Genomic DNA, 21,299 nt, shown 5'->3' with positions numbered 1-21,299 from the left:
TCAGGTTTGCTACAATTGTGGCGAACCCGGACATTACGAAAGAAATTGTCCAAGGGCTAAGGATGGCAAAGAAGCCCGCTTCGCAAAGACCCCGACCCAACACATCACTTCCACTACTGATGCTAGCATAGTCCAAGTGTGCTGCGTATGTGGCGATATGGGACATCTTAAAAGAGACTGCCCAACAGAGAAGAATAATGAGGAAACGGGATAAGTCTGACCTCAGGGAATGAGGAAGCATCAAAGAAACCTGCTGCGTAATGGTACGTTTTCGAAAACCCCAATAATTGTTCATAATTGTGATTACTTTCTCGCTCGGATTAAATCACAAAATCCTTATAAGGTTTAAAGCCCTAATAAGCGAATCATGATAGCGTAAGTGACTACGCTAGGGTCAGTTGTAGATATACATGACTTGTATGCACCAAACGATCATAGAGGATTTAGTAAGAACCATTCCATCAAGTGTTCATAGTTTCAGAACATCAGGACCCTCGCATTACTAGTACCCACCAAGTCCAAATCAAACGCAGAAAATACCAGAGACGTTCATTTAGGGACACCAATGTGCTAACAAAACGGTCCTTCCAGACGAACTTAACGCGCGATTCTACGACGTCATCCTGTTTAGTCCGACTAAGTCCATGTTATACCAAACCTTGTTGTCTTAAATCGTGTTATCGCAAAACTCTCGTCACTCGTAATGACAAATTAGATGTGAACTTCAAAAATTCATCTCTCTTCGAAACCCGAAAGTATTCATACGAAGAGCACCACTCACAAGGACATGCACAAAGTAAGAGGGTTATCCGGACAATTGGAAATACGTCGTGGGAAACTCAAATACTCTTAGTTGAACCTTCTCGCAACGAACGGCGACCTATCCAGCATCAAGGTTGCGCCGTTCGAAGCCCTCTACAGCCATAAGTACAGACCCCATATGTGCTGGGCTGAGGTGGGCGACATGCAACTAGACAAGAGTCGAGTCCCTGACAACACTCTCACGAGTCTTGAAATCATCCGAGAGACGGCAGAAAAGATCGTGCGAAAGGGCTACGCCGATGAGAGACAAAAACCCTTGAAATTCCAGATTGGTGGACGTGTCCTTTTGCAGGTCACACCCTGGAAAAGCCCGATACGCTCCGCAAAGCGTCGAAAGCTAAAATCAGGATACGTTGGACCGTCCAAGATCCTTGCTAGGATCAGTCCCGTAGCCTACAAACTTCGTTTACCACAAGAACTCAGCAACATTCATCCTGTATTCCACGTTTCAAATCTTAAGAAATGCGTATCTGACGAAACCCTTACGGTTCCTCTTGGCAAGATTGAGATCAACGAGAACCTGAACTTGGTGGAAGAACCAGTCAAAATCTTGGATAGAGAGATCAAACGAACGAAACAAAGTCGCATCCCGATAGTGAAGGTTCGCTGGAATGCCAAGCGGGGACCTGAATTCACTTGGGAGCGCGAAGATCAGATGAAACAGAAAGCATCCACATCTCTTTTCTAATCCATGATTTGTATTCTATGTTCGAATTTCGAGACGAAATTCCCTCTAACGGGGGGATGATGTGACAACCCGAAACTTTTATCTTGTGCAATTGGTCTGTATATCAATATTAAACTCGATTTTATCACCTTTTAACACCGTTTAAGAGTTAGTTTAAGTGTTCTAAGCTTGAGTACAGCCGGGAATGAGATTAGAAATGAGTCAACAAGTCGTATAGAAACAAAACCGGGCCATACACCCTCCTGAGAGGTGTGTACGGCCGCACACATGGGTGTGCGGCCGCACACCCACCCTCCAGCCGCACACTCACCCTTATATATATAAGGTAACCCCCTTCACTCATTCCTTTCATTTGGCTGCACTTTACTTTCTCTCTCTACTTTCTCTCTCTAAAAACTTCATCCAATAACACTCTAAAGGCCTCAAAAACGTGAACTACTTCCTCATTCAGCTTGTTATATTGGTAAAACACTTGAATCTAAGCCTAAAACTCATAGTGTTCTTCGTGTTCTTCATCCCTTGAAGGTGTACGGCCGCACACCTTCATGAGGTGCCGCACAAACCTTAAGTCTCCATTTGCTAGTTGGACTTGGTATTAGCACTAGAACACCTCAAAATCGACATTTCGGGCACAAATGAGGAGTGTACAGTCGCACACCCCTGTGTACGGCCGCACACCCTCTCTGTACAGCCGCACACTCCCATGTACGGCCGCACACGCCCCCTGTACGGCTGCACACTCCTGTGTGCAACCGCACACACAGGCTGACCGCACACCCTGGCCGCACACACACTCCTTTGGCCGTACACCTCCCTTGTTTGATCATATAGGGTCCCGACAAGCATTTCCAAGTCTTTAGGGTGGTTTCCCGTCATGTTTAGTCATGAAACACCCTAATTCTAACACACATATGTGTTATCACATGTTAATATGATCCACTTGCGTACGAAACATCGGTTGAAACTCAGCATTCGTAACCGATCATTCACCCAGATCCTACGTCAAACGGTGAGTTCATACCCCTACGCTTTTTCCGAGTTTTTCATGTTTTTAGGGGGGGAATACAAGCAAAAGTACAAGGAAACTTGTGCTCAAGTATATTGTTTTGTTTAAAATAATTATATGTTTAGTATGCTTTTAACACAGAAAACAGTTTTACCAAACGATTAAGAAATCAATTCGTAGAAACAGTTTTCAAAACTAAAGCAAGGAACTTGTGAATCTTGTCATAACATGGGATATTTTGCAAAGGATTTATACAAAACATAAACATGATTTTCAGTATTATTACTTGTAAATTTGTTAGGCTAAGTTTTGAGACACGTCCTCGGTAACACTCCACCGGATTCGTGAGTGTAGGACTAACCCTTGTAACCAGAATCTCTTGTAGGGAGAGCGTGACTATTGTGTATAGATCTATATGGGACTGACTATCCCGCACCTTCGCTGCTAGCTACAGCGGGACCGTTAGGTTCAGGGGTGACAAAGTCATAAAAAGATACTGGCCCCCGGTACGTGCCATATCCAGTCTAAGTACGGTTATGACACTCACAACCTAGATAACGAGAATTTACTTTTGTAATAATGAAACAAGTGAACTAACCTCAAAATAATAACCGATTTGATTACTAGAGGGCATTAGTAATACCCTTAGGATCTAGTTCACTACTTATTTATTAGTTTTATTTATGTAATAAGGCTAATACACCTCACTGAGAGCAAACAGGGTTTTTCAGGAAACTACATCTAACGATACAAGTATGGTAGATACTTGTACACTTCATTCCAGAACTGTTAACCAACTATCAACTTTTAAAGAAAATATAGGATTTTCTTGGGAAATACTTTTCAAATGATCAAAGAAACATTTCTTTCACCATAACTAAACGCTTATGAACTCATCAGCTTTATGCTGATATTTTCAAAACTACTTGTATTCTCAGGGCAACAATAGACAGGTACTCCTGCCAACTTTTGGAGAAGACGAAGCATTTTGGAGTCACGTCTTTTACTTTTGTTATATACTGTTATGTATAAACATGTTTTCAAACAATGTAAATATTCTTATTATAATGTAATGGTTGTGTTTACTTCGCTTACTATGATACAACTGTTGTGATACTACGCATGACGTCCTCCACCCCAGAACGTTTCCGCTGTTCCGGTTTTGGGGTTTGACAATATATATATATATATATATATATATATATATATATATATATATATATATATATATATATATATATATATGGTACATGTTACTCGATTCCAAATATTTCTCTTGTATGATCAATATTGAATTCCTTCTCCATGCAATTCTGAAAGAATAAGATACATTACTCGTTAGTATTACCAGTTAAACAAATATATATAAATAAATTCTAACAGAATACATTACAGAATGCACGTATATCAAAAGACATTCTAACATAATGCATATATATAAATAAATTTTAACAGAATGCACTTAAATCATAGTCGTTTTTCTAATAGAATGAGTTTATGAGTATTCTACACACATGGAAATTATTGTTTATGTTTTGTCACATACAAGCATGTATATACACATCAGATCTTGTCAAGTGAAATACAAGTAGCAGAATACATTTTGCTGGAATACACCTAGCATGTAATAAGATAAAGTACAACCAAACACACTAACACACTAAACACACTAACACACTAATCAAATTCACCTAAAATCAATCATATACAAAATCAATCATGAGATAATGCACATCCAAACCCACCGATCAAACAAATTGTATATATTATATCAAGTTCTCTTTTAGACATTTTCACAAACACCTTATATGCAATAAGATAAAGTACAGCCAAACACACTAACATACTACTCGAATTCATCTAAATTAATCAAATACAAAAACAATCATGAAATAAACAATTAGATTTAGGTAAAAGTAAAGAGACCGCATTATATATAGCCAAATAAATGGAAAGGCCATCTTGTGAAGGTAAAATAGAGTTGGAGGGGAAACAATCACCATCGCCCATTATAAACTATGTTGAACTTCATACATGTCAGGAAAAGAGGTAGATGAAAGATGAGAATGAAAATGAAACACAGAAACAGAAATCACATATTATTTGATGAAACACAGAAACAGAAAGCACAACCCAAAATTCAATTTTTGCCAAAATAACCTAATAAAACCCTTGAAATCCCATATATCCTGCTTTTGCGTCTGAATCATGTTAAATTGTAAACAAAATAAAATGTTGTATATGTAGACTTATACACCACAGAGGATTGTTATCGTAGAATTGACTGAAGTCATTGAACAAGTAGAAGAAGTAAAATACCTCAGGTGTGGCTCGAGGATAGTGAATTCCTGCGGAAATAAGCATTCTCCGTTGTCCATCAATAATAAGTGCTCTGTGATCGTAGCTAACATTGAACGGCTTAAAATATTCGTCGGCGACCATGCCAAAGGTTACAGTCAAACGCCATAGCCAGCCATTAGAGCAAAATCAGAGTTCTGTTCTGCATGTTAGTACCTCTTTCTCGCTCGCTCTCTCTCTCTCTCTCTCTCTATCTCTCTCTGCATTCCTTCTCTCTCTTTTCTTTCTACAATTGTAACAGCCATACACATATCATTCGTTTCGTCAATCGATTTAGGGCTTGAATATGGAACAAATAGAGAGGACAGAGAGAAATGGTGAAATCGATCTACAGGGGTGGTGGGAAGCGGTGAAATCAATTTAGGGCTAATGTTCTAAATTTATCTTTGCTTCTTGCGTGATATAAGGAATTGTTGTTGATCTACCATAATTAACTATGCAAATATTACTATAATACCCTTAAATGATTTATTTATTCTTAATTTCCTATTGGTGCATTCATGCACACAATAGTTGTGGAAACATTTGAACCTAACTCATATATATATATATATATATATATATATATATATATATATATATATATAACGCAAACTTATCTTCAATCTTTGAACTTCATGTTTCACTTTTGAGATTGCTTAATCAAGATTACTTTTTCATATAACAAGACCTTGATCAATTGCAAATAGAGGATTACTCCCAACAAAATATGTATACCCGTACAATATATATATATATATATATATATATATATATATATATATATATATATATATATATATATATATATATATACCTTCAAACTTTTTACTTATGTTTTTTCATGTTTAACGTATTTCCTTACATTTTTTTCGTATAAAAGAACATAACTAAGTTGTAAGTTATTTTTAATATATATCCTAATAAATAATAATGATTTTGCCACATGTCATCTTCTCCTTTATTTTGATCAATGTTGTAAAAATCCCGATTAATCTTCGATTAATCCCTAGGCGCTAGTCGACCGATTAGAGGACGCCTAGCGATTAATCCCTGTATACACAATGAGTGAAGTAGTAGAATCCGATGAAAATTTAACACTTTGAATAAGTTATATCTCAATAGAAACTATTTAACGTATGATTAGTCTTTTATTAATCATATTAACCTATTTTGTTATGATATTAGTGATATTCATGAACTTTGATACGGTATTAGTCATATTTAATTTTTTTTAAATCCAATAAATTAGCAATTAATGGTTTCCGATTAATCTCCCGATTAATCTCCGCCTAGCCGATTAATCCTTTAACCCCAGTCTACCGCCTAGCTAACGTCAATCAATTTTTACAACCTTGATTTTGACACTTGTTATTTTCTAGATTTTTTTAAATTATTTAATATCCACTTGTCATTTTTATAGTTTTTTTTATTCAAAGTTCACCTATTAAATGTCACTTCATATTAATTAATTTTATAAATATATTAATTAATGTACATAATAACTTTCTATTTGTGAATTTCTCTTTATTTATATATATATATATATATATATATATATATATATATATATATATATATATATATATATATATATATAATACATTCCATTTGTGAATTCATATTAATTAATTTTATTAGTATAGATTAATTAAGACCAAATTACATAAATAGTCAATGTGTTTTACCAAATGTCACAAAATCAGTCGTTACTTATTTTTTTATTAACATGGTCTTTGTGGTTAATGGTCTTTTTTACTCACAAGTTACTTTTGGTCTTTTTAATAAACTTGTATAATACATGAGTCTTACACCTAATTAAATTATAAATTGAAACAATGTAAACAAACAAAATCTTTAAAACCGTATAAGATCGTTCGTTTAAAAGATACCTATATAACATCTTAAATCCGAACAAATAAACGAACACGGACATATAAACGAATGATGTAAACGGACAAAACGTCAAAAAACAACATTAAATAATTATATTGAATGATTGATAGTTATCAATGTTTTTATCTTAATATTGTATTTGATCAAAACGTCAAAAACAACATTACATAAATGTATTTGATGATTGGTGGTTATCGGTGTTTTTATCTTAATCTGTATATTCAATCAAAACGTCAAAAAAACAATATGATATAATATAATTATATAAAACGTGAAAATAAATAAATAAACAAACAATAATTATAATAATAAGTGGTTTAGGAGTCATAGGTGAAATTATGGAATAGTTTATGAAACATAAATGAAATTATAGAGTAGTTTTTGGGACATAAGTGGAATTAGGGAGTAGTTTATAAGTAGATTAGATTTGTGGTTAAAAAAAATAATATAATTTTATATAATATAAATAATTGGTTCAATCTTTTTATATAAATGATGTATATTAATTCTATTAAATTAAAAAAAGAAAAAAATCAAACAAATAATTTGATCGTAATGGATGGGAGTTTTGTTTAAGATTTCGGATTCCTAAAAAGCGACGAACTACGAAAATTCGGGTCTCCGATTCATGAATGGCGAGGCATCAATTAACTAAGATCTGATCCAGCCATCCGAAAACTTCTAACTACCGATGTTTCGCGTTTTGAAGAACTTCCCTCTCAAAGGCGTCACCAATTGTCGATGGATGACCACCACCACCACCACCGTAATGAGTTTCGGAGACGGCAGCCATGGTGCTCTTGGCTTACCAATCTCCGTCACCGGAATCAATTCCGACGCCTACGAACCCACTCCAATCTCAGCCCTACCTCCCGATGTTTCCAGCATCGCCGCCGGTCACTACCACTCTCTCGCCGTTACTTCCCAAGGCCACCTCTGGTCTTGGGGTCGCAATGCCGAATCACAACTTGGTCGGAACCTTGATTCCCCTAGGTACAATTCCACTTTTCACCTATTTTCATTTTCATTTCTCTCCCTATTTACTAGACTCTACTAGGCTAGCTATTTTGGAGAAAAAAAAATCTAGCATATTCTGCAACAATCCTAACATTGTATGCTGTTTCTTTTCTCTTTTCTTATTAAGTATGAATAAATCGGTGAATGTTACTAGCCAAGGGCTTTTATGGAAATAAAATCTAGAACATTAACACTGTTCATTTTTTTGTAACAGAGAAACATGGATTGAACCAAAAAGAATAGAGGGATTAAGTGATGTAAAATCTGCATTTGCCTCTGGTGTTGTTTCTGCAGCTATTGGAATCGACGGGTGTATATGGATTTGGGGGAAATCAAAACGGGGTCAATTAGGTCTTGGAATCGGAATCACAGAAGCCATTCATCCCACCAAAATAAAAGCTCTTTCAAAAGAAGAGATAATTAAGGTGGGGAATCACTAATCAAGTAATCAGACTTTCAGTAACAGATATTATCATCCTGAAGATAATATCATCTGATAGATTGTAATGAACAAACAGGTGTCATTTGGATGGGGACACGCTCTTGCACTTACTAAAGATGGAAAGTTATTCGGTTGGGGTTATTCAGCTGATGGTAGATTAGGAAAGAGAGAAATTACGAGTGTGTCCCCACTCGATTCTGTAAACAATTTGTCAAAGCTTGAAGATGCTGAAAAAGTAGTATTGGAAGCAATGAGTAAAGAGAATGATATGCCCATCATATGGGAGCCATGTTTGATTGATGAATTAAAAGGCGTTGAAGTTGCTGACGTGTCATGTGGGCTTGACCACACCTTGGTTCTTTTACGTAAGTCTAGGGCTAATATCAGTACAGATCTATTATACTATTTTTTACACCAAAATGATAAAAAAAAGTGTTCTTGATTCAGGTGATGGAACTTTATTAAGTGGAGGAAGCAATGTATATGGACAATTAGGAAGATCAACACAAGATTTGGAGTTACTTCCTGTTGACATAAGTGTCCACCCTGTTTCAATTTCTTCAGGGCTAGGGCATTCTTTAGCTATATGTCAGATTCCATCTGCAGAAGGTGGTGAAGGTATCTCAGGGGTGTTTTCATGGGGTTGGGGGCAAAATTGTCAACTTGGAAGAGAAGGTCCAGGGAATATTCCGTTGCTTGTGGATGGGCTTTTAGGGGAAAAGCCCGTATCAGTGTCGGGTGGGCGGGTCCACTCCATTGTCCTCACGGATAATGGAGAGGTTTTTTCTTGGGGGTGTGGGAGAAGTGGGAGGCTTGGGTTGGGTAGTTCCATGGATGAACATGAACCAATGGTGGTTGAGTTTTCAGAAGATACAAATGTTTTGCAAGTTGTTTCAGGGTTTGATCATAATTTGGTCTTAACTAGTTGACTGATAGACAATTGTGTTGTGTATTGTTTGTGTTTATGAATGCATTTCATATATGAAAATTGAAAAGATGTATCTTAGTTGCTAATCAGATGAATGCTTACAAGTTACAACATTGTGGTTTTGTGATGTTTCATGAATCTTGAATCCAAAAGCTCAAAAGTTTTCAGGGCTATCGTCTAATTGCTTCTCATCTTCAATGTCCACCTCCAATATCTCCTGAAAACAACCATTTCCGCCATTGTTATAACCATAGATGAAGAATGTTACAAGATTGAAATGGAATAAGCTTACTGGAATCCTCTCTTTCAGATAGTTTCCAAGTCTGGCTAAAACAAGAGAACGTTCATGCCAGAATCGACCTGTGAGTCTAATCTTCACAAATGGTCCATCTACTTCAGCTAATTCTGCAACTCCTGTTTTCATAGATTCATTTTCGTTTTGTTTCAATAAAGTAATGAAATCAGTGGAGGAAACTGGAAGGTAAACCGATATGGAAAAGTAGGTCACCTGTCATTCCTACTGATGCATCGAATAAGTGTGAAAACTGCACAAAATCAGAACGAATTTAGGGTTTTAAACGTTATGGATATGAAATTTGGATTGATTAATGAGATTAAAACTTGCCTTTGTTCTAGCGTCATCTAAAACGAGCTTGACATTGTCTTCGGTTAGATCAAGTGATGCAGAAATTGTGGTGAATCTACGGATAACCGGAGGTGATCTCGGAGCCCTAATTTGCCTACGCAGCGAAAAGAACTGCTTCAGATTTGAGGATACGGTGTTCACGTTAATGGAGGTCCGATCACGGTAGAAATTGAAACATTGCTGCGGTGGTATCAGGCGGCGGTGGTGTTGATAAACGCCGTGAACAAGGTTTGTAGCCATCTTCTCTCTGACACCTGATCTGGTGTTGCAATTTGTGTGTGTTTGTTGTCCACTCGTTTCTGTTAAGAGTAATGTGGGACATCTCTATCCAAATTTCAAATTGAGTTTGGGTAAAGAACATCTTAGGCCCAAGTCTTTCTATTGGTGGCCTAGCTGCAACTACCACCTGCCACCACGACAGCCGCCGTGAGCCACCGCTACAGATGTAGATTGTCGTCAAGGTTCAAGCTGAAAGGGGCGATTGAGAAATGCAGCAAATTGATAACAACGATGATGATCTGAACAAAAATTGGGCTTCTCTTACACCACCTACGTGGATTGCCATTAATGGCAATTCCTAACCTGAAACCACTGAATCGTTCTTCAGCCATGGAATTTAAGCCATCGGAAGTCGGAACTATTCCGGCGACGGTTGTTTGGTCTGAAAGTACGACGTGATCTACAGAGTACGGACTAACGGTTTCTGGAAATTATACACTGATTAAAAATAATTATGGATATATTATGGTATCTTCGTATTCGGTAATTATATTTATTTTAATTCATTAAATAAATAGAAAAAACATCATAAATGGTCCCTGTGGTTTCCCAAAATCTGAAGTTTAGTCCCCATGGTTTAAAAACCTCATAGATGGTCCCTGTGCTTTCAAAACTTTTGACGATTGGTCCTTATTGCTAACTCCGTTAAGTTTGTCCGTTAACTGAAGGGTATTTTTGTCATTTCACTACCATTTCACTACCTTAGGGACCATTTATGATGCTTTATCTTATTTGTTTGGAAAAAAAAATGGGTCTCTCTCTCTCTCTCTCTCTCTCTCTCTCTCTCTCTCTCTCGGGAGTACGTATTCTTCAAACTCACAAGAAAAGAAACGAACTTAAATCCATTCATCTTCACGTCTTCTTCAAACACAGACACACATACAAAGCCCTAAGTTTGTACTTGAAATGACCACCAAGGGAAAAAGAAAGGGCATCGTTGCAGCTCTAGAGTTAACAAAACCGAAGAAGACGAACAGAGAAAGACGGCGGTGACTCCGGAGTGTATGTGTATCTCTCTACCTTGTCGTATCTGCCAATCGTATCTGCTTAGATCTAGCCCTAACCCTAAACTTGATTCAAAGTTCGTCTCCACAACCGAGATCAGAAGACGAGGCGATATTTGAAGGTGAGATGACGATTTTAGAGTGTATGTGTGTGTCGATTTATGGAGACCTTGTTAAATTTGGGGTTTTTTATGCTATCTCTGATCCTTATCTGTTTAAGAAAATCGAGATGAACATAAGGTTAATTGTGGAATACATGGATTTTTTGGGTTTTTTTTTTTTTTTTTTTTTTTTAATGTGAGCTCTGATCTTCAGCCATTGTGTAATCCTGATATTTCTTTCCCTTGATTTCTGGCTTTTGAATGTTAGCTCCGAGATGTACATAAGATTAATTGTGGAAATATGGAGTTTATGTGTTATTTGATATTTCTTTTACTCGTTTCCAATTTTGGTGTTAAATCTTTCATGAAATAGATTAACTGTAAATATGATGCTTGTGTATGTGTATTTGTGTTGAACTTGGTTTAAATCTTCATTTGGTTCCTCAGATCTTCATATTTTCCATCATTGTATGTATTTGTATGAATCCGTAAGAGAGAGGGTGTGTATTTGTTTTGAATCTTTATAAAAAAATCATCTTTGTATGGATGTGTATGAATCTGGAAAAGAGAGAGGACGTGTACTTGTTTTGAATTTGCTTCGAATCTTCATCAGATGGTGGTGTTACCGGTGTTAATGGGTGGTGGTGGTATTTTCTTTTTCTGAAAATAAGAACGAGGGAGATGAGTTTTGAATTTTTTTTATTTGACAGGAGCTGGTAATGGTGGTGGTATCCGGCAGAAGTAGTGGTGATCTATGGTAGTGGTGGGTTTCGATTGTGTTTTCCGGAGAGAGAGAGAGAGAGAGAGATTATATATTAAATAATTATATTTAGGTTTTTAGTTTTTTAAAAAAATAATTGAAAATATCATAAATGGTCCCTGTGGTGTGAAATGACGAAAATGTCGTTCAGTTAACGGACAAAACTTAACGGAGTTAGCAATAAGGACCAATCGTCAAAAGTTTTGAAAGCACATGGACCATCTATGACGTTTCTAAACCACGGGTACTATACTTCAGATTTTGGGAAACCACAGGAACCATTTATGATGTTTTTTCAAATAAATATTTAAAAGAAAAACACATAGATAGCCTTTTCATATAAGGAAAATGATATATAAACACTTACATTTTTTTTAAAAGTCGGTTTTAAGCTCATCTTGAGGTGCGTTATCACCAAAAGTTTTGTATATTTTTATATACAAAATACATAAACAAAAACAAATGATAAATATTTTTTTCTTAGATCATAAAAAATTGTATTTTTTTTCTTTAAATTTGTATTTCTTGCATATTTTTGTATATACATAATCAATAAATAATAAATGTGTATTTATACTTCAAAATACATATTATGTTTTTATAAATAAATGATAAATATGTATTTATTATTAAAAATACATAAATTAAAATATGTATTTATAAGAACACAACCAAAAACGAAATTTACAAAGTACATTACCATTTAAGAATCTTCAAATAAAGTATATTACCACTTCAACCATTTTAGAATCTTCAAAGAAAGTATATTACCTTGTAATCTTCAAATAAAGTATATTACCACTTCAACTATTTTAGAATCTTCAAAGAAAGTATATTACCACAAGGTAATGTACCAAGTACATTACCATTTCACCCATAATAAAGAAAGTACATCATCATTTCAATCATACATAAACGAAAACAGTTAGCAATTCATGAAGTTCATTACCTCAACCAATAACAAACAACAACTAATGTCATGTCCGTCCGGTGGACAGGTTGACAAATATAAACAATATATTGATGTATCTTATTTTTATAGCATATTTCTTTCATTCGTTCCTATATTAACAATGTACATGACAAATCTACCCAATTATATTATTAAAGTGTAATATGTACAAAAATATTTACCAAATGATTGTAGCTTTTAACTTATCCATTGCTACGTTTTTGCTATTTATCATTGGGTGCAAAATCATTTGTTGTTATCATCTTATTGTCTTCTTCTTCAAATTATCGTTAGACGTCTTCTCCAAGTATCGGCAATTTATGTAAGGTCTTTGTTTATTTGTTCTTGTCTTGGGTTTATGTTGGTATAGGTTTTCGAACCTGCAAAATATTTGTTTGGAATCAAAGAACACGGATATGATTATAGGTTCTTGTTAATATATATTTTTTTGTTCTTGTTGCATATACCTTTGGCATCAAGGAAGTGGGTTATGATTTTCGCAGCTGGAAAAATATAGTCTAGCATGATTTGATAGATTTTTTACATGGATGTGTAGTCACGTAGGATAATTTCTGTTAGGATCGAGACACTTAACACACGACTCTAAACACACACATAGCTCACGAAAAACAAGAACACAAGGATGAACATGAGGGATTTAACGTGGTTCGGTCCTTCTCTGACCTACGTCCACCGGTAACTAGGAATTTACATTTCTTGGTGCTAATCTGCACTCTTTCTGTGTTACACTAGATACAAGTTTTACAAATACAGATGAATCTCTTATATAGAGATGGAAACACACATGGTTCCTGGTTTCCTGCCATTTTTGACCAGTTGTGGCTTCACACATGGTTCCTGGTTTCCTGCCATTTTTGAGCAACTTTTCTGTGGATTCACACTCAACAACCTCCGTGGATTCACACTCAACAATCTCCCACTTGAAGCCACGGAACAATCTTCACATGTGCTTCAACTGTGCATCTGTATTTGATCTTAACTCCTTCCTAGTTACCCTGGCATTCTCTTCAATTAACCTGAAGGCCAGTTGAAGCTTTCGTTAGCTCCAACACATCAGTCATGGCTAAGTCTGCCACTGACATGTTCTCTGTCTCCATCGGCTCCCACTGAAATGAACTGCCCGATCCTGGAACATCCTGAGAACAAACGACACTCTCCATGTGAAGCAGATAATCTGGAGAGACTTTTACAGATGGAATACTGGTTCTCTTAACCCACTGTGTTCTGGGTATTCTAGCTGAAACAAAGCCCATGCTCCCACTGCTATGAATGCCCTTGACTGGTTTTTCTGAACCGTTCCAAACACGTTCAACCTGAATCTGACCTGTGACTCTGGGTTTGCCATCTGCAAAGCAAACCTTCTTCTGTCCACGAGACTCTATGAACCGGATTTTGTTTTTCTTCTGAACTGGGACGGTTACTCCCTCAGACGGTAAACTGACCATATATAATGAACCCCTCTTATGTCCACGAGCTATCACAAGATTTCCTTTGACAACCTTCCACTGCCCATTCCTGAACTTAACCTCGTGTCCCTGTTCATCCAACTGCCCAACAGAAATCAACTGTTTCTTCAGACTTGGAATTACCCGGACATCCTTCAAAGTCCATGGACCGACTGGAGTCTTCAGATCTAAGTCACCTATGCTCTTCACATCAAGAACCTCATCGTTCGCCAGTCTTACCTTACCAAAATCCCCTTCTTTCAGATTCCGCAGTGCTTCACGGCTGTGGGTAGCGTGAAATGAAGCACCCGAATCCATAACCCAGGAATCCACATTGCTCTCCACACTACAGATCAAAACATCATCATCTGAATGGTCTACTGCAACGTTAACTTCTTTCTTGTCTTTTGGACATTGATTCCTGAAATGTCCAACCTCTTTACAGTTCTAACAAGTCACATCATTTCGAGTCCTTGACTGACTCCTTCTCCTGTTCCCGCTCCCACTACCTCTGTTATTTCTTCTACCTCTGACCGCATTCAATTGTTCACTTGATGATTCCCCGGAATTTCTTCGTCTGACGTCTTCGCCTAGAATTAAATCCCGAATTCCCTCAAAAGTGAGCTCTTTCGATCCTGCGGAACTAGTAACGGCTGTAACTGTTCCGGACCAACTGTGTCAGGTAATGGTGATAACAGTAGTAAAGCTTGAGCTTCGTCCTCAAATTTTATTCCCACTGACCCAAGTCTGGATAAAATCGAGTTTAAATTGTTGATGTGTACTGTAACTGAACTTCCTTCCCTCATCCTCGTGTTGACTAGTTCCCGAATCAGGAAGACTTTATTTGCTGCCGACGGCTTCTCGTACATATTAGACAATGCCTCCATGATTCCCTTTGCCGAGGTCTCCTTCAAAATGTTGAAGGCAACATCCTTTGACAAAGTCAGTCTAATAAATGTCTTGGCCTTCTTATCCAAAGTCTCCCAGTTTGCTTGTGTGATTGCCTCCGGTTTTTCACCTAAAACTGCGTCCAAGTCTTTCTACACGAGCAAATCTTCAATTTGCATCTTCCACCAACCAAAATCTTTCCCATCAAACTTCTCAATCTGAAGCTTATTGCTTTCTGCCATTTTCTGAAAGATTAGGGGCTAAACTGCAATTTTCTGAAAGTTCAGGGGCTAAACTGCAATTTTCTGAAAGTTCAGGGGCTAAACTGCAATTTTTCAAATCTGCTACAGTGTTGCTACAGTGTTGCTACAGTGTCGTCTTCTCCGGCGGAACTCCAGTCTACAGTGTCGTCTTCTCCGGCGGAACTCCGGTCTACAGTGTCGTCTTCTCCGGCAAAACTGGTTTTTCCGTTCACTATTCCGGCAAACCTTTGACCGGCGATTTGGACGTCTTCCGGTTGTCAAAAAATTCAGAAAAAAATATTTTCGGAATCTTCGGAACGAGACCTTTCCAACGGTATACACCAAAATCGTTTTTGACGAAAAAAAATTTCGACCAAAAAACTGAAAATCACCTTCTGGAGCTAAAACCTTGCTCTGATACCACTTGTTAGGATCGAGACACTTAACACACGACTCTAAACACACACACAGCTCACGAAAAACAAGAACACAAGGATGAACATGAGGGATTTAACGTGGTTCGGTCCTTCTCTGACCTACGTCCACCGGTAACTAGGAATTTACATTTCTTGGTGCTAATCTGCACTCTTTCTGTGTTACACTAGATACAAGTTTTACAAATACAGATGAATCTCTTATATAGATATGGAAACACACATGGTTCCTGGTTTCCTGCCATTTTTGACCAGTTGTGGCTTCACACATGGTTCCTGGTTTCCTGTCATTTTTGACCAACTTTTCTGTGGATTCACACTCAACAACCTCCGTGGATTCACACTCAACAATTTCTTGTTGCATTTTAACACTTTAATGGGGTCGGTTTCTTGTGATCTTGATTAGAATAAATTGTTTAGTCAATATTTGAGTCTATGTTTACTCTTTCTTCTTTCTAGTACATGCATTCTATAATCATTTAGATTTTTTTCACAATATAGTTGCTCTGTATATTGATTGTAATTGAAAGTCAATATATGAGCTATGGACCCTGCCACCCCATAACTATACTGATTCGATTATTTGGTATTAGGAGTTTTAATGTACAAATTTTAAATAATTTCTTCAAATAAATTTGTTAACATTGACGTTATTTTTGTTAAATGTGTTTTATACTTTTATTTGGGTAGAAGGGCATTATGGTCTTTCTTTAATATCTTGTTCCGTTCTGTTCTAGTCCTACCAAATACTATAAAAATAAATTGTCCAGTCATGTACGGTCCAATCTAGTCCAATTAAGTGATGTTCCACCCAGTCCATCTGTCAAACGCTACCTAAAGGTCCAAAAACCACAACCCTATATTTGGGTCATCAAATTAAATATTTTCAATAGGAATCCCTCACTTCATTATCAAATCCCTTATATTCACTCTTAAACCCAATTAGTTAGAACTTATTTAAACGATTGAAACATAAGCACAACTTGTGTGCAAAGCCACTTGTTGCATAAATTCTTTAAAAAAATACAATAACCAGTGTCACATCATTAGAATATCATATTTTGGTTAAAGTTTTATTATAGATGTGAGTAGCAGCCATAGTCCTTCAAAGCCTAACCACTAGATTTGGTACTTGTTTGTTATGTCCACCGCATAACACCACACACAAACCATGCATGCAATACCATAATATCTAACGTAACCTTGGTGCAGTTGAGAAGATCGTAAAGTAGACCTAAAAAAAACAATGGAAACTCTTCATCTATATGAATTTGTGCGTCTTCATCAGATCAAATCTTGCATTTTAATAGGAAGCACATTCACATTTTCTTATTTACTTAATAAATAGAAATCGTATGTTACCTTCCTATTTTTTACAATTAGCTCCTAAAGATTTCCGAATTGCCATAGCTCATCCATAATACACCAAGCTATGGGATAATTTCCCCATTCCATTGTTGTCAACACTCTGAAAAAACAAAAAGAATCATAAAAACCCAACAAAATTTTAGATTAGTGGGTTCTTTATCCCCGAATTAGTGTATTTTTCCCAAAAAAAGAGCTCCAAATTTCAATAATATGAATCATGACAACGCCAATAATAACTTTAATACATACATGATCAAATAGAATATTACTTTACACAACAAATGTATACTTCTTTAAATAGTTTCAACTCAAAGTTGATGCAAAAATAAATGTATAATAAAGTTTACCTCAAATATGGTTCAAGTATGTGTGAGGACATTTTGATCACAAAAATGAATCATTATGCCAGCTATTACGTTTTGGTCCCCAAAAAGTCTTCACATGTGTTTTTGTTGCATCTTTCTCTATGTTCAAGGTTAACCCTGCAGAAACCACTTACACTATTACATTATGACCCCATTAGATAAAATTTCATGTTCCATGCATATTTATACCCCATTTATAACAAAAAAGACTGGAAATTTATACCAACTTATCATTACTGCATTCAAATTAAATTGCCTACCAATATCTTCATCAGAAAGTTGAAGTTCAATGAAGAGGCATGTCGATAGTTGAAGCGTAATGCTACTCTGTTTCAAAAAGCTTAGAAAAAAGATACAAATTCATAAGTTTTGTATACATATATAAACACAAATACACACAAATAAACAAATTCAAAGCCTAAACTTGTCACCTTTGTTTTGAGATCACCATGGTTTGCAATCAAGCAATGGAAGATAGAAAGTTTTACTTCCCCATTTTGAGTATTGTTTGACTCCCTGATAACTTGAAAAATACTTATTTTTTTTTCACCGATTCAAGTCTACATTTTTAGGGGATAAGAAAAAAACACCTGACTTGTGTAATGCATAAGTAGGCATTACGCCAAAGGTGAACAAATAGTACCCTTTGTTAAGCTGGTAACTAATTTGGTCACAACTAATCAGCCGTTTTGTCTTATCTGAAGTATACTGGATTTCTTTTCATTAATAGCAACAAAAAATTCACTCGTGAGGTGGAATTCTAATTATACCCAGTGAAGCAGGAATGTTGTGACCTTGCATTTTTTTTTAATCCCTGAAATGCAAGAGATTGCATTTGAATTGTTAACAATCAAACTTAGATAAGCTAAAAAAGAAAAGCATATAAATATATCAGTGGATGAAAATATAATCCAAAAGATCTCACCTTGTTAGAGCGCACAAATTAGGTAAAATTAGAGTTAAATAAATATAAGCAATTAGGGGGGGGGGGGGGGGGGGGGACCAAAATGTAACCAGGAAACACTTGGATGCTTTATCAACTTCATAGTTATCCTTTCCATTTTTACCTGCATAACAAATTGCTATATTGAAACAAAAACCAATGAAATTTTGTAAATCGAAATCCCCAACTTATACAAATAATGAAGAATTGCTTGAAAGCATGAAACTTATTGTCACCTTTTTCAAAGAAACCAAATACTTTAGAAATTCTTTTAAACAAAAACAATGAAGAATAAAGGATCACCTTTGCGATTCGGTAAGATTGTAGAAAGCTAAGAAGCACATTCAATGCATTGAGCATTCACAAATCTGCATGTTAGTAAGAAATTAGCTTTTACAAAGAGTGAGGAAAATTACAAATAGGTTAATAAAGCTTAAGCTATGAGCTATTAGAATTCAAACATTTAGACTTCTCAGGTCCAAATCTAAAAAGACAAGTTGATCAAACTGACAATAGGAATGCAATATATAAAATGCGAGATAATCGATATGACTAAGTAATATTAGAAATTACATAACTCGATTCAGTGAGACTACAATCTTAATGGGAAATACCAAACAGATTACCTACCTGAGACTCTAATCATTTCATTTGAATGACAACCCTCAAAGTAATCATCAAAGAATTCCAATCAAAGCCCTGCAATGAAATTAGTTGAAACAATGAAAAAAAGTAAGCATATATCACTCAAGAAACCGGGAACCTTAGAAAGATGAACAAATTAAAATCAAATGAAGGCTAAAACAGACCATAAAGCATTTTCCTCAGGTAGTAGCAGTAACAACCCAACAAAGAATCTAGGAACGAAGCCCAAACCCATCTTCAAAAGTTAGTAATTGACATTAAAGATACCAAGCAAAGAAGGAAGGGCATATTAGAAAATATCTTATTTTGGTTAGATTCTGGATGATATAGAACTTCAACAGATGTTATAATATTGTTATAAGAAAAAAAGAATGATTATCCATGAATATATATCATTCGCATTCATGAACTTAGAATTACGATTAAAAATTTACCTCAAGAGAAAGGGTCGGGCAATATGAGGTGTATAACGCTTGTATGTTTCAGCGTCTTATTGACTCCACTTGAGAATTTCTGAAATTCCTTCACTGCACAATCGAATTGGGTTATCAAATAATCCTAAATTCAGCACTTTCACCTGTAATTGAATCAAGGACGATATTAAAATATACAAAACCTGTTTAGGAAGACAAAAAAATAAATAAATAAATAAAGATAGGTATAAATTCATAAGAACTTATTAAAAAACAAACATACATAATGAAAAAGAAATGGTTGGAAACATATAAATAAACACACAACACTTGATAAGAGATAAATCAACTTTATTCTAGCTTGAATCTGAATTCTAAATCCAGGTTGTCATCTAACAGTTGAGATGAAGAAATTGGCAACTCCTCTGTGTTGGTGTTTGTATCAGGATTCAGCTCTCGTACAAAAGTCTGGACACATTGAGCTTTATCAATGGCAGTGTGAGTGAGCTCGGTTTCTCTAATATTGCAATTGTAAAGACACAGACAAATATATATATATCAAAATAACTCTTTGATTGATTGGAAATATAACTCAAAACCAATTACATATATATGTGTATATGTCTATGTATGTTGCTGTGTTTTTGGTGTGTTTAACCCTCTTGGTAATACACTGAATATATAGGATTGATAGAATCATTTTAATCCTATAATTAATACACATGAGACCCAACCACTTGTTGGTGTCCCTTACTTTGTTCCAGGAATCAAGTTTACTTTTAGGAGTGGAAGACATGGGTGGAGGGAAATGATGACTTATGATTCCAACAATCACCCCCGAATCTCTAAGTCCTTCTAGAGATTCCCGATCACCGCCAATCTTTAAGTCCTTCTAAAGATATCTTCAATCCCGATCAAGTCCCGCATTGTCTTGAACTTGGTTCGAGCCAATGGTTTTGTGAGAATGTCTGCCTTTTGTTCTTCACCTGGAATGTATTTCACCTCCACTTGTTCCTTTTCAACACACTTACGAATGAAGTGAAACCTCGTGTGAATGTGTTTGCTTCTTCCGTGAAAAACAGGATTCTTCGTGAGTTCGATAACTGACTTGTTATCAACTCTTAGGACCACCTTCTCTTGTGCTTTGTTCATGATTTCGCCTAGCAAATCTTGAAGCCATATTGCTTGACATGCAGCCGCAGTTGCAGCCATGAACTCCGCCTCGCAAGATGATAAAGCAACAGTATCTTGCTTTTGAGAACACCATGTTATTGGAGACAACCCATAGTAGAAAATGTGACCGGTTGTGCTTCTTCCGTCGTCCGGGTCGACATTGTGACTACTATCGCTGTAACCAATGATCCGGTTTTGCCCCATCCTCTCGTACTTGATTCCATGTGACGTTGTTCCACGTAAGTACCTTAGGATGTGTTTGATTGCAACACCATGTGATTCTCTTGGATCTTGCATGTATCGACTAACAACTCCAACCGCATATGCCATATCGGGTCTTGTCTGCAAGAGATATCTAAGGCATCCTACCAACTTTCGGTATTGTGTCGGGTCGATTTCGGGTTCATCTTCGGCCTTCGACATTTTGGTTCCTGGATCCATGGGAATGTGGGTAGGATTGCAATCATGTAAACCGGCTTCCTTC

At 36.2% G+C, this 21,299-nt stretch overlaps 2 protein-coding genes and 2 long non-coding RNA genes across 7 annotated transcripts; 1 reads left to right on the top strand and 3 right to left on the bottom strand.

The window, feature by feature from the left end:
- Nucleotides 1-3,810: 3,810 nt before the first annotated feature.
- Nucleotides 3,811-10,479, bottom strand: LOC145124674 (uncharacterized). 3 transcript variants are annotated; one of them, XR_013715683.1, is made up of 5 exons: nt 9,762-10,479; nt 9,645-9,681; nt 9,429-9,550; nt 9,239-9,353; nt 3,811-3,829 (listed from the first exon to the last, which is right to left on the bottom strand). XR_013715683.1 is itself a non-coding variant. In XM_079060093.1 (4 exons), exons 1-4 carry the CDS (start codon nt 10,020-10,022, stop codon nt 9,291-9,293), a joined length of 483 nt encoding a protein of 160 aa, XP_078916219.1. In that variant the 5' UTR covers nt 10,023-10,479; the 3' UTR covers nt 9,191-9,290. The 3 variants fall into 3 exon arrangements, 1 of the variants encoding a protein (XP_078916219.1); XR_013715682.1 differs by lacking the exon at nt 3,811-3,829 and adding an exon at nt 4,836-5,100; XM_079060093.1 differs by lacking the exon at nt 3,811-3,829 and having other exon boundaries at nt 9,191-9,353.
- RUG2 (Regulator of chromosome condensation (RCC1) family protein) lies at nt 7,288-9,247 on the top strand. Its single transcript, XM_079060092.1, has 4 exons — nt 7,288-7,742; nt 7,981-8,191; nt 8,285-8,573; nt 8,656-9,247. Exons 1-4 carry the CDS (start codon nt 7,441-7,443, stop codon nt 9,135-9,137), a joined length of 1,284 nt encoding a protein of 427 aa, XP_078916218.1. The 5' UTR covers nt 7,288-7,440; the 3' UTR covers nt 9,138-9,247.
- A 6,436-nt stretch (nt 10,480-16,915) lies between the features above and the next one.
- LOC145126169 (uncharacterized) lies at nt 16,916-18,564 on the bottom strand. 2 transcript variants are annotated; one of them, XR_013716360.1, is made up of 5 exons: nt 18,073-18,564; nt 17,902-17,981; nt 17,624-17,758; nt 17,271-17,376; nt 16,916-17,142 (listed from the first exon to the last, which is right to left on the bottom strand). It is a non-coding gene; the product is annotated as an uncharacterized LOC145126169 (long non-coding RNA). The 2 variants fall into 2 exon arrangements; XR_013716359.1 differs by having other exon boundaries at nt 17,902-18,564.
- A 321-nt stretch (nt 18,565-18,885) lies between these two features.
- LOC145123719 (uncharacterized) lies at nt 18,886-19,829 on the bottom strand. The gene is made up of 4 exons (XR_013715262.1): nt 19,664-19,829; nt 19,394-19,441; nt 19,215-19,283; nt 18,886-18,952 (listed from the first exon to the last, which is right to left on the bottom strand). It is a non-coding gene; the product is annotated as an uncharacterized LOC145123719 (long non-coding RNA).
- Between the last annotated feature and the right edge of the window lie 1,470 nt (nt 19,830-21,299).

This window comes from Lactuca virosa, chromosome 7 (assembly GCF_052849685.1).
Source record: "Lactuca virosa cultivar CGN04683 chromosome 7, Lactuca_virosa_CGN04683_v6, whole genome shotgun sequence".
Taxonomy (NCBI): domain Eukaryota; kingdom Viridiplantae; phylum Streptophyta; class Magnoliopsida; order Asterales; family Asteraceae; genus Lactuca; species Lactuca virosa.
This window is presented reverse-complemented; position numbering and strand designations above follow the sequence as displayed.

Coding starts and splice junctions, on each gene's coding strand:
- RUG2 (XM_079060092.1), top strand. CDS start 7,441: ATGTTTCGCGTTTTGAAGAACTTCCCTCTCAAAGGCGTCACCAATTGT. Junction 8,192..8,284: donor CAAAAGAAGAGATAATTAAG/GTGGGGAATCAC, acceptor ATGAACAAACAG/GTGTCATTTGGATGGGGACA. Junction 8,574..8,655: donor CCACACCTTGGTTCTTTTAC/GTAAGTCTAGGG, acceptor TTCTTGATTCAG/GTGATGGAACTTTATTAAGT.
- LOC145124674 (XM_079060093.1), bottom strand. CDS start 10,022: ATGGCTACAAACCTTGTTCACGGCGTTTATCAACACCACCGCCGCCTG. Junction 9,682..9,761: donor TAGATGACGCTAGAACAAAG/GCAAGTTTTAAT, acceptor GATTTTGTGCAG/TTTTCACACTTATTCGATGC. Junction 9,354..9,428: donor ATCTGAAAGAGAGGATTCCA/GTAAGCTTATTC, acceptor GGTTGTTTTCAG/GAGATATTGGAGGTGGACAT.